Below are 13,402 nucleotides of genomic sequence, written 5' to 3'. Positions count from 1 at the left end.
GAAGTACAGGCCACCAGTACTCGGTGCAGCCTCCGATTCTGGACTCTGTTTTGAGTTGTATGTACACCAGTGAGAGTCTGATTTTAAAGCTCCTGTAGCTCCGAGAGGTTTGAAGACTCCTCTGATCTATGCTGGTGCTGGCTTTGCCTCCCCCAGTAGCTCAGAGCAGCTGTAAACACCACAAAGCTTTTCTTTGCTCCTCGCTGCCCTCTCTCCCAATGCCATTCTGCTCAAGCTGTGCCTTTTGGGAGATGCAGCACAGAATCTGGTCCATAAAACTATTCCTGTATGAATCTGTGCTTGTCAGCGCCATGGTAACCAGTAATTTAGAATTTTTGCATCATTCGTCCCCTGTTGGTTTGCTCATTCATAAGGCTGGATTTGGCTAGGTATGGTTTTACAGCTCTGCTTGGAAGATGGTGCGACTTTCTATTTAGAACACATAGCCCTTCTGGTTTCTGTCAGCACACCTGATTTTTCTTTCATGTTGAATGACAGTTTACAGCAGAAAGTAGAAAAATGCCTGGAAGATGGTATTCGCCTTCCCATGTTGGACACAAAACAGCTGCAGAGTGAGAATGAATGCCTCAAAGAAAAGAATGAGAAAGCCAGTAAGGTTAGTCTGCAAATGGTCTGCTGGTGGCATCTTTAACCTTGAGTCCTGCATTTCTTTTTTTTTTTTTTTTTTTTTTACTTTAGAAATAAATATCTCACTAAAGAATTATACAATTGTTGCTAATTCAGATTTCTTTTCAGTACTAGCCTGTTTCTTTTCAGTACGTTCATTTTGCATGAATGAGTTAAACTCTGTCTTGTCATTTACATTTTCAAAGATTCTGTTTAAAACGTATGGCTACACACCTGTAAGCTGATTTTTAAGAAGGGATCTGAAGAGATTCAAGCCTTTTAAATTACTCAATTTTATATTCCAGGTCATAGACAATCAGCAAAATCAGATAGCTGGACTGATTTTGGACATGCAGGTAAGGTCTATATTCTGGGTTTTTTCTGTCCATTTTTAGTTCATAAAGATAACATTACTAAAATTGAGTTTCATCCTTTTATCTTCTCAAATAGGAGGCAAAGGTAGAAATGCCAGGAACTTAATCTTAGGGCCTGTTGACTTGTATTCTCTTGCAGGGTCATAGTGTATTCGTTATCGATGTTTTATGGTTTAGCACTTTGCTGATACTCATCGTAAAGTGAAAAGCTTGCTATGTAGCATCCTTATTCTGCTGATCTAGTGGATGTCGTATCAGAACTGCCTGTTATCAAGTGTGAGGACTGCCTCTGTAAGGAGCAGTGAAGCCTCCCATCCAACTTTGGGGTTCAGGTGGTCATCCAGAGTACAAAAAGTGATACTGATTAGGAGCTTCACTGCTGTGATCCTTCGTAAAGACAGGTACCTGGCTAAACCATACCACTTCACATTTCACATCGTTTAAGGAGGTCCCTGTTCGACCGGGTTTTGACATGTCACTCAGACATCTTAACTCTCTTGGCGGATCTTGGGCACCTAGCTTGGAGCCAAGGATTTTTCAAGACAGCAGAGGCTGTCAGCTAGGAGCCAGCTTGTGGATCGGATTAACACATCAGGCTCCTGACACTTGAAAGGTACTTAGTGACCAGTGTTTGTTGTGGAGAAAACAAAATATTATACAGGGTATAGGGAAGAGGGTGTGACCTGCTCTAGAAAAAGCTGAGCATTTAAAAACAAAAAAACACAAGGCAGACATCTGTTTTCAGCAAATACTGAAGCCAAATTCAATAAATTCTAGTTTTTGCATTCTATTTCTAGAATGGCATTTGTCTCCACACTTTTTGCTTCCTTGCCCTCCAGAAAGACTGAAGTTACAGGGTTGTCCCTTGAGAGTGAAGGTGCTTCTGCTTTGGCTCTGTGTATGTTAGTTTTGGAAGAACAACAAAATGGTAGTAAACAATCAGCTGAATGTCTGCTCCTTCCAAAGTGGAAGGGAGCACTCTATGGAGCTAGAAGAGCTAGAATCCAAATAAAGAGGAGACACAAAACTGCTTGCATAACACTTGCTAAGAGAAGGTAGTTTATTATTTCCACTTTGCACACTGGAGCCCAGTTTGCTTATTTGTGGCTGTTAAAAGTAAGTTGTCTTCCACCATTAAATTGCTTCCTTTCTCTACCATACACGTAAATAGCAGGCCTGATTCCTGTTGACAACCATATTTTTGCTTAATTAAATTATAATATATTAAATACATCTGTAGAGAAGCAGTAGGGGAATTTAAGTTGCCACATAATATATGTCTGTTAACTGAAAAGCAAAATCAGTCATTTAAGCTTCTCTAGGTTTGAAGGAGACAAAATCTATCAAATTAAGATGTTTTCATGGAGCAGCCTGTTATAGTCAAGCATTGTGACACAGACAAATGAAGTTTTGGATATTTCATAATTAAAAAAAAAAATCAAATTGAACTCCATAACCTTTCTGAGGTTCTCTGTCCTTCTTTGTAGTTTAGTTTAAAATATTTACATATAAACTATGTGTATATGTTGTGCTTAACTTTCTGATCTTTTTCTCTCCACCACCTTTATCTTGAGACTAATGATCTTTGTGCACATTTATACAGATGGCTGTTTTGTGTGCTTAATCTGAAAGGACTTTAGGGAGCTGAGACTGGGAAATGCTGAGTAGTTGTGACAGTCTGTGAACAGAGTACTGTTCTGTTCTCCAGGACTTCTCTTACTTTTCCTCTTCTAATGTATTTTATATAAGGACAGAAAATAAGATTTGAAAATGGTGTTAGCCCTCAAATTACTTGTAGATTACAGCAGCTTCTTTGTATCCTTGATCTCCCCTCGCCTTACACATTTGTTCCCTGGGAAGCATTGAAACTTAGTTCATTAGAAACTGAAATCCTTATCAGCACAGAGATACAATTTATCTTCAGCTCAGATGATCTCATTTTATTCCCGGTCTTCTGCCACATTGTAAACTTATGCTTGAGAATGTATTTCAGTTCATTGTTTTTAACTTGCAAGCTGAAAACAAAGAAATTCTGGTTTAGGCAGCAGTGTATGAAGCAGTACTAGTTAATATTTGCTCATAATTGTGATGGAATGATTTTGGTCCTCCTTGAATGGTTTTGCTTGGTTGATTTGTTCTCCTGGGTGTGAGGGATTAAAATTCTGGTTGGTCTTGACAAGATGTCATGCTGCATATATAGTACATCTTCAGAAAGAGAAAAATTATAGATCAGAGTGATGTTTAAAAAATCCATATCTACATGATCAATTTAGATATCACAAAATTAACATTTTTTGGTACGAAAAAGACAGTAGAAGTCAGATTGTACGATGCCTGTGTGACCCGAAGTACATCTGTCAGTCCTGTCATTCACAATAAACCAAATAAACCCAAACTCTGCCAGGCTGGGAGTAATGACACCAAATTGTAACTTTGGAAAGCATATGGAAAAAGTAAGGATGAAGTACAGAGGACTTGTAGCACTATGAGCACTGAGAAATCACAGATAGCACTGTGGGCTCAACCAAGCTGGTAAGCACCTGTGCTTTTTCTGAGCTTTAAGATTAGGGTAGCAGAGAATGATAGATGTTAGGTATCTTTTAGACATAAACACATATTTCCACTTCTAGTCATTCCCGTTAAATGGTGCAACTCATAAGCTGAACATGTGCACATTATTTGGAATATTCTAGAAGGGTTTTTTTGGAGTAGTTTGCACAGTCATGTAAATTTAATAGCAGACATAGTTATGAAAATACACTGGGGAAGGTCGTATTTCTGAACTTGTCTTCCCCACCACCTACCCACCCTCAGGAAGACTGCACAGTCAAACATTTAATGTCTGGCCTTGACACAAATGTGAAACGTGTAAGTGGTAGTACTAATGCATGTATTGTAACTGGGGCTTTTGGTGTCCCTGAGCTTGTTTATGGAAGAGAAGTGTATCAAAGACTATTAAAATTTGAAGATACTTGGAAGCTGGGAGGGTGTTTTGGGCACCAGCTATCACTGTATTGCCCTGTTCTCCTCCTCCTCCTCCTCCCTAAGCATCTTCTCTTTGGCTGCAGACAGACAGACCTAGAGGGACCTTCAGTCTGACCCAATATTGTGATTTTTCTCAGTACACAGTTTTTAAAAATAATCTAAAGAAGGTGGTTCAACACCACTCTGAGTTCAGCTCATCAGCAAGCACGACAAAGGAAATGCCTGAAAGCAGAGCTGTTTCCTGCCCTCTCCCTGCCCAGGGTGTTTCCTTTGATGTGGGGCAGGGCCCTCTTTCTTCCTCCCCTTCCTCCCAATGGAGTGTGAAGCTGTGCTTTCTTGCACAGCTTATCTTTAGGATGCACATTATTTCAGCAATTCCTTTGGAGGGACACAGTGTGAGTGAACTGAGAAGCAGGTCAAGTTTGTGAAAACCGTTTTAAAAACAAGTAGTCATTTCTGGGTTCTGCCTGCTGATTGTTATTACTTACTTGAAAATAAAATGTGGATTTTTTTTTAGTCCATATTAAGTGTGTAAATTTTAGCACCGTTGTTTTCCAGTTTTGCAAAGGGTATGACAAAGTACTGGCTTTTCTCACTGCTTCTGCAGTGTTGAGCTGAATGAATGCATTGGGAAATTTTGTCAAGGCTGCACACCTCCCACGAGTGGCCAGGCCATTAAAAACTCCACTCAGTGTCAGCCCTGCCTTGTCTCTCGTCACTCCCTGCCTTCTCGTCAGCACTCATAATTCTTATAGCTGGCAAGTCAAATGGCTTCTCGTCCACTCAGTAGGCCACATACATAGTAAAGGGCAGGCCTGTATGTGGCAGCCTCCTATGTGCTACAATCTTCAGTACTGGTAATCTGGACGTTCCACTCTTTATGCATCTTAGGAGCAACTCGCACAGGAGTAAATTTGGCTTCTTTTCCAAAGCTAAATTGTTTTCTTAAGACCCCAAAACCAACATAGCTTGACACAATTTGCTGTGGTTCTGGCGAGTGGGGAGCTTGGGGTTTTTTTGTCTTTGAATAAGGTTGCAGAGTCATAGTGCAGCAATTTAGAGATATCTTTTACTAAAGAGTGGCTTTGATCTTTCTATAGCATCTTACTTAAGTTATCATATTCCTTGTGAGGGTTGTCTGCTTTGGAAGAAGAATCATGAGGATTGTTCCTACAGAGATTCAAGAAAGAACATTCTTCTGGGACAGTGTCATTTCATAAATTGAGACCCATCGTTTTGTGAAATGCAACTTTTCCTCCTCCCATCATGGTCTCTGGTTCCACTCTGTGGAAGGTTACAATGAGAACTGTGCCAAGGCATGCACCGTTGTCACCAGTGCTCCAGCTGTATTTTGAGCATGATGAGATTGGATTTGCATCTTATAATTGGAATTGGGCAACAGGTTTTACATATTAACGTGCTGAGCTAGGGATGAGAGGACACTTTATATGCACTGTGCTAGCACAGCGTTGGATTTGTGAGCAATACCATTAACCATAAAAGAGGATTTTTTTTTTCTTGATGAAAGCTGAAAAGATCTCTCTGTTTTAAAGCATCAGGAGTTTATATAATCACTATTCATTGTTATTAGTATTCAGATAGGTGATTTGAATATTCCTATTTCTGAATTTTGCTAGATGACCTTGAAAGACATATCTACAGATCTAAAAGCCAACTAGTGGAATAAACATGAGTGCTTTTAACAACAAAGACACTTGCGGTCATGCTGAATTCACCCCAAAAAATCCATTTTGGAAATATCTCATGATTTCTCAATTTCAAATCTGTAGGTGAAAACTGGGGAATTGGCAGCAGCTGATTCCGTTTTGCAGCAGTTGTTTGTTGCTGCTTATGACTGATCTGACAGTCAGTCATGAAAAGCGTCACTACTTAAGTACAACAGCATCCTAGAAACTTACTGCTGTTTTCATTACTGAAAATAGTAATTATTATATCTGTTTAAAATTACACTATAAATGACAAATGTTACTTTTTTGCCTTCAGTTGCTTTTTCAGCACAGTAGACTTGTATAGACTGTTCTTATCTTGTTTGTGAATCACTTTAAGGAGCTTGCTGCTCTGTATCAACTTTCAAAGGATTTCTTCTCAGCTGTATAGAAGGTGAGGTGAATTCTATATTGTGAAAGGTTGTAGGAAGCCCTGCCATGGTCTTCGTGGAAAGTAGAGGCCAAAAAAATCTTCCCTTACAACCTGGAATTGTACAATTGAAGCTTAGCTGTCATTAATCTGCTGCTTGTTTCAAATGAAATTATTTGGCTAGAATAAGCGATGTTGCATGGTTATTTTAGACTTTGTGCATACATATAGTCTTTTTGTTTCTAAACAGATACTGCTTATTTAAAGGGTTTCACTGGTATTTGGAATAGCTGTGTTAGTATACAGAGAGCTGTTGGGGTCCAGTTTAATATTACCAGGTGAACATGGTAGAAAATAAAAATTTAAGAACTAATACAAAACCAATAAATAACTGAAAATTAGAAATTTACTGAGGATGCATTTTTTGTCAGTGCTAATATAAAGTATGAAATTTTTAAATCATTACCTGTGTTGTCATTCATTTTAGTCTATGCAAGAGAAGCTTTTGCAAGAAAAGCTGGTAGTTCAGAAGATGAAAAATGAGCTTGAAGAAAAAGAAAGGAATATAGAGCAGTTAAATAAAACTCTCTCTGAAGTAAGTAAAAACTCCAAAAACCCAACCCCTGACCACACCAGCTGGGAAGAACCTTACAGAATGATTATAAGATCTCGTAGTACGGCTTTATGAGCTTAATTGTATACTTGACTGTGTTGGCTGCTGTGCAGATATGTAATAGATACCACCTCTACCTCAGGAAGTGAGAACTTCAAGGGTGAAGGCTGCTGAGCAATGGTAACATGACATAGCCATGTAAAGCTATCTATCTGCCATTCTTTAGAGGGGTACAGAAATACTGATTGCAAGTATGGAAATTAATTATTTTTAATTATATGGTTTGTGGTTTGAAGCATGAAGCTTTCTGCTACAATGCGTGCTGCAGACTAACTTTCCCCTTTTTCCTATGTACTTTTCACAAAGAACCAAAGACTGATGGAAGAGAATGCCTCCCTGAAGGAGCAGATGTGGCAGGTGGAACAGTCCAGGCAGCCAGTATCTGAGAAGATGCCTATTGCAGACCAGTTGTTCAAGGAAATGTCTCATTGCTTGTTTGACTTGAAAGCACTGTGCAGTATTCTTACCCAGAGAGCTCAGGGCAAGGAGCCTAACCTTTCCTTACTACTGGGAATCAGATGTAAGTGATGTTGTCATTCCAATGTTTAATAGTGTTTTGACACAGAGGAGTAACAGTTTAGCTAGTGGTGCTTGAACTTGCCAGCTGGGCAGGCCAGCGTCCCCCTTGCTACGCAACTGGAGCAGGTGTGCGTGAAGTGTACTCCTGGAGCTCTCTGGAAAAGCTGGGCTTTTAGTGCACTTGGGCTGCTAAATACATATGGCTGCACAGGTCCTTGCCAAGTCAGGAGAGAAGGTAGCTGGCTCTTCATGTGGACCCAGTCATGGATATGTTCACCGCCCTAGAAGAGAAAGGTGTGTAGCCAGGTGTCTGTCCCTCCTGAGACATACTGCAGTCACTCTGAGGGTTAATGGGTGCTTCTCTGTCAAATGTATTCTGCCGTATAAACTCATGGGGGAGGTGAGGCGTAAGCAGGCCTGGTCTGGCTACATCACATATTTTTGGTTTAAAGCCCTTGGGGTCAAGTGGTAGGAATACCCATCCACTGTTTGAACATGTGCATGCATGGTTTGGGGGTGAGGGTGTCTGCGTGTATTAGATAAACCTAGTGCCAGGCAACTCCATCTCCAGTACTGTTAAAGGCACATCTAGTCTTCAGCACTTACTAAGCTGTTAAACTTAACCAGAAGATGAGAAGCACGCTCTAAAGCCAGTCAGACAAAACTTCAGCATAGTGAGTTTGTGTTAGATCTTTTCTTTTAACAGGCTTAATAAACAATTACTTTTTTTTTGACCTGAATATATCATATTCTATTGTTTTCTGGGTGTTAATTAGAATTAATCAGATAGACTGGTTGCTGAACTGCGCCTTCAGCAAGGCAGAAAGGTAAAAGTATAGAGTCTTGTGCAGCAAGAGCTACTACATGCCACATAGACTCATCTGCGCTGTAGCCCCTTGAAGTACTGGGGAGTGCAGCATATGCCAATCTCAAAGTCCATGAGACCATCATCAGCCAGCAGAGTGAATAGTGCAGCTGATCTGTAGTACCGTCTTGTCATCTCACATAGCCTCATTTCCCAGGCCCTCCTACCTCTCTTTTCTGAGTGGCTAGAAACCTCCAAAATCTCTCAAAAATGGCTGTTCTAGCCAGTTTTTTTCACTGCTGTTGAGATCCATTGGACTTTAGCAAGTGTGGATCTTGGTGCAAACAGAAAAGACTGTCTTTCAGAGAAGCAGTGATGGACTCGTAATTGACTTTAAGTTCACACGGTACCACATTTTGTTCGCTTTTCATCATACTAAAGCATGAATTCTCTTGATGTAAGTAAATTAAAGTGACGTACCCCTTTTTTCAAGGGGAACTGACTAGTTGAAGTATTCATAAAGTGCAGTTTCTAGAGCTTTAACCTTGGGTGTTCTTTTTCATAGCGCTGAGCTGTTCAGCTGAAGAGAATGAAAATTACCACAGCACGGAAACCCTTTCAAAGAAGCTCTTGGACGTTTGTCAGTTACGAAAGGATATCGATGAGTTAAGGACTATGATGTCGGACCGTTATGCTCAGGACATGGGGGACAACTGCATTACTCAATGACAACATTTCATCTAGTAGCAAATGACTGGTTAAATGCTGCTGTGTCACAGGTCTTTGCATTTCTATTGACGAGCCATATTGGAAGACTGCAAATAGCGCCGCACGTGCATCTCTCTGAGGATTGTGCATATTTAATCTCGGGAGTCTGGTGGGGATGGGAGAGTCATTGTTTGAACAGAGTGGTACAAACTACAAGAAATCTTTTCTCCAAACTACTGAATGTAGGAACAAGCTGTGAAGAATGATTCAGTTGGATACTCTGTTTCCTTTGTTAGGGCTCATTTTATTACTTCACCTAGTTTCTGGAATCGGAGCATCAAAACAGCCATGCTGCTGCTACTCTCAGTCCTTTCCTTCATCAAGGGTTTGTATGGCATTATCTGTGTTCTGAAATTAGAGCAGAGGGTCGAAGCACCTACAGCTGTATGTGATTAAGCCAGAGGCTTCTGCAACTGCACTTCGCTCTAGGAATTGCAATTGGAACAATCTTGGAGCACTACAAAAAAGTATTTGCTCTTCAAGTTGCCTAAAAAATTTAATATAGAAAAGATGTTATATTTAGTAATGGATGCCTAGCTTGTTTGTCCAATAGTGGAAGAAAATCAAGTTTTAACTCCTTTATGCAGATGAAGTCCATAAAATACAGTGCTACCAAATTGTTTTAAGCATTCTCACATTGCTGTAAGAAGTTTCAATAATATCAAGTCCGTGACAAACCCAGAGAAGCTGGAAGGCATGAAGCTGCAGCATAATACGTGAAGTCGAAATAGACTGTATTTTACTGTTTGTACCATGCTTATTTTTCTCTTTGGTCATCTCCATTTTAAATGTGGCTGGTCTACCATCCATCCCTGAAGGCCTCTGATGACATTGTGAACCACCTCAACCATTTTTTACCAGACCTACAAAACGGGTGTTTGGCACTTGGCAAAATCAGGGCTCAGAACAGAATGTTTCCACTTAGCAGTATTAAGTACTCCGTTATCTGAGGACTGCAAAATTTTCCACGTTGTTTGGGAATTCTTGATTTCTCCATTTATGTAGGAAGCAATTACATGAAAAAAATAAGATCATGTTCCATAGTTTATTCAGTGAGTGTCATTTGGCAGTGCTGTTTCACTCCCATGGGGCAGATGACGTATTAGCGCTTCTAATTTCCTGGAACATTACTGCAAGTTAGCTGCACAGCTATGCGTGGTGTCAAATAGTAGTTAACTGAAGGAAACAAAAACTTGCAAAGAGCAAAACCACTCTCAAATCACACCGTTTAAGAAAATATACGAGCATCAGTTAAATATATGGTATTAAAAGAAAGTTTCCAATGACTAAGGTGCGAGTCAGTCAACTGACCCGTAGTGTGGATAACAGCAGAAATCTCTCAGAAAGCGTAGCGGTTAGAACCAGATAAATTCTAGGGTAACATTTTTATGGCAAAAGCGTTAGAGTCTTCAGTTTTCTGATTGTATTTATGTTAGTAGAAAAAAAAATGGTATAGCAATGTAGACTGGTTACAAGTTTTCACTTGGTGATGTTTTGCTTTCTGTTCATCATTAAACAGTTACTGTTAATGTTGTTTTTATAATTTAGTGATTTAATTTTTTTTTTAGCTCTACAGACTTATTTATTTGACATTCTTCTCTATTCTGAACCTACATGTGGACTAGTTTGTGAAAAATAGTGTTGCTATTTATATTATTGCTACATGGTGTTTTCAGATAGATTAATGTGACTGGTTCAGCTCCTGTGAGCACTAAAACAGCGTCTAGATGAAATCTTAAGCGAAATTGCCTAGTGTCTCTACTTCAAGGTAAAAACCGAGGCCATTTTATTTTACATTTCTCTCCTCTTTCTGTAGGTTCGAAGGTGTGCTTCTATACTAGTGCAAAACTGAAAATAAGAATCTTTGCACAAACGGGCCTGCACAGTTTCCTGTGCCTCTAACAGCATTGGCTTTTGTGATGAGGGCCTCGGCTCGTTCCTTTGGTGTAGTTCATTGGTTTTGCCCTGCAGTGAAGTAATAGTCTCCAGTTCGTGGCATCTGCCTCCCATCAGAATTCAACAATAGCTTCTCAGATAATAAGCTAGAGGTATTAGGGAGAGAGGAAACACCTAAGTTGCACATTATTATTTCCTTAGATGGAAATGTTGTACTTATAAAAAATTAGCAAGCAACATTTTTTTCTAAATTGGGTGGAAATAACAAGGAGTTTATTAGAGCAATTAGGGAGGAGCAGGAGATTTTTTTTTGAGTCACTTTGAACTATTAAACCGGTCACTTGGCTGGTGTGCCTCCACTGTCCCTCCTGTTAAACGGAGATACTGTACTGCAAAGTTGAGATCAGTAATTTAATAATTGCAAAGCACTTCAGGAGCTTTTATGCTCTTCAAGTATTAGTTGAAAGTCCCTCAGGAAGGAGGTCCCATTTTATTTGTAATACTTTGATTGCAATGCTGTAATCTTGCATTTGAATATTTTTATTACAGAACCTGTAATATTTATATTGACTTTAAAGCACTTGATTTAGAAAAACCCCTGAGTTTATCTGCCTCAGTCAAATTAAAGTAGGGAGGTAAATGACGGACGTATGAGCCAAAGATGCAGACTACCAATTGACTGTCTACAGTGATACAGTATTTTGCTTTGATTTCTTAAAATTTGGCCTGTTGTAGTAGTAGCAATTACTATATATGCATCAGTTTACGGATGCCTCTAAATGGAATAAGCTTTGTCTAAGATATGCATGATTGTTTAATTGGTTAAAATGTAGTGTGTGTGGTCTCATTCAGCATATTTAATACAGAGGTGATTAATGAATGTTAACATTGGAATTGCTTAGATTTAGTCATGACAACTTTTTGCTGTAGCTATTAGACAATCTCAAGGGCTGAAAAACAATCACTAACGAATGGATACTGTACTGTTCTGGCTGTCAGCAAATTTGTACAGTAATTTTTTTGTATCGTTTCAGATTGAATTTATACAGTCCTTTAGAAGATATTTACAGTAACTACTGTATTCAAGAATGTATTTTGAAAAAGACTTGGAAAGTAACTGTCTTCGGACAAGCTATAGATGATGCTATGTATTTACTATATAGAAGTAATGCAGCTCAGTTGTGTAAATGTGATTTAGGTTGCTAGCCTCCGCTGTGCAGCTTTGTGGCATGATAGTTGTGTGAAATTGTGGAGATTGCTGTAACCACCCACTCAGGCTCCGGCACTCGAAACTGCCTGCGACCGTGAAGTCATTACAAGAGCTGAAATTTCATCCTTTTCACTTCAAGAGGTTTCCTTCCTTGCTTTGCCCTCGCTGCCTGCCTTTCGTTTCAAACATTTTTTTGGACGTTTTTCTTGCAGGGTAAGAGCACAAGGAAAGAAAGAAAGCAAAGCACCCCTTCCTCCACGACGTGCTGCCCTAGCACGGGCAGCAACGGCACGCTGCAGTCTCTCTGCATGGGCGTTGTTTGCTCCTGTTTTCCTTGTCCTTATCGGTGATGTTACACAGGTGGAGTTGGAGGAAGGTGTAATCGGGCTCTTCTCATTGATGTGATGAGTTCTGTCGTGAGTGGGGAAAAGATCTTCTGAACTAATTTGCATTCTTAGACTGCAAACAAATCAATGGCTATTATCTAAAGGGATGATATATTCTGGTAGCTTATTAGCAATATTAATTCTGCAGCTGCATACCTTTGTGCCTTTTTTTGCCTGAAGTAAGTGTATATTCCCCTTGAACTTTAGATAAGTTGTTAGGATGCTGACGACTGCACCTTGTTTTCCTCCTACCTGCCAATATTTTGTTTATAAGCTTTTGTAGTAAGAACTCTCCCATAACGTCTAGAAACAGAAGTACTTAAACTAGGTACTGGGTGTACACTTTGAATGTTAGGCTGGTCGTAGTATGCAGCTTTTTTGAATATGAAGCGTGAGCAGGAAACTCAAATCATAATGTGTTTATTTTGTGTATATTAATTACAGTATATCATTAGTTCAGTGGGGAGGAGCATCTGGAGCTATCTTTTAAAAGCACAGCTGACATATGTACTGGATCAGTCCCCAAAGACTGGTAGTTTTGTAAATTGAGTTCAATTTTTGAACCGCTCAGAATACCTCATATGTAAATAGAGTTGTCATGACTTAATCACAATGTGTTCATTGTAAAAAGTAAAGGAGCCACTGGCTGGCTCAGCTTTAGGCTTGTTGTTCTTGCCTCTTTTTGTAATTTTTTTTAAAGTAGGGTTTACAGCTAGAATTTTGAATGCCAAAGTTCTATTTATTAAATAATAATAAAAGTTTTCATTGTTAATGACTGGTATTTTTCCACTGGAATTTGTTTGTTGATGTTTGGGATTTGTATCCACAGAGCAAAAATAAATTTTGTTACAAAAGTGATTTCTTCATGCTTCTCATTTGTCCAGTGTCTGGCATGTGACAGAAGTGACCAAAGCTGGACCAAGGGCACAAGACAAGAAAGGAATCATGAAAGATCTTCCCAACACCCACCCCAGCTTCCCTTCAGTGGTCTGGAGTTCTGCCTGAATACCACCTGACTGAGCTCTCTTCCTGGCCTTAATTTTTTTAAAAAATCAAGGCCTT

At 39.5% G+C, this 13,402-nt stretch overlaps 1 protein-coding gene across 3 annotated transcripts in view; it reads left to right on the top strand.

Moving 5' to 3' along the window:
- The window catches only part of CEP85L (centrosomal protein 85 like), a 155,156-nt gene extending 141,958 nt beyond the window's left edge, over window positions 1–13,198 (top strand). For all 3 annotated transcript variants that reach the window (XM_054819548.1, XM_054819546.1, XM_054819547.1), the window contains exons 9-13: window positions 499–616; window positions 933–983; window positions 6,571–6,678; window positions 7,063–7,276; window positions 8,646–13,198. In XM_054819548.1, the coding sequence (XP_054675523.1) occupies window positions 499–616; window positions 933–983; window positions 6,571–6,678; window positions 7,063–7,276; window positions 8,646–8,809 (655 nt within the window). In that variant the 3' untranslated portion in view covers window positions 8,810–13,198. The remainder of the gene's footprint in view (window positions 1–498; window positions 617–932; window positions 984–6,570; window positions 6,679–7,062; window positions 7,277–8,645) is intronic.
- Window positions 13,199–13,402: the final 204 nt, after the last annotated feature.

Source organism: Grus americana, chromosome 3 (genome assembly GCF_028858705.1).
Source record: "Grus americana isolate bGruAme1 chromosome 3, bGruAme1.mat, whole genome shotgun sequence".
Lineage (NCBI taxonomy): Eukaryota > Metazoa > Chordata > Aves > Gruiformes > Gruidae > Grus > Grus americana.
This window is presented reverse-complemented; position numbering and strand designations above follow the sequence as displayed.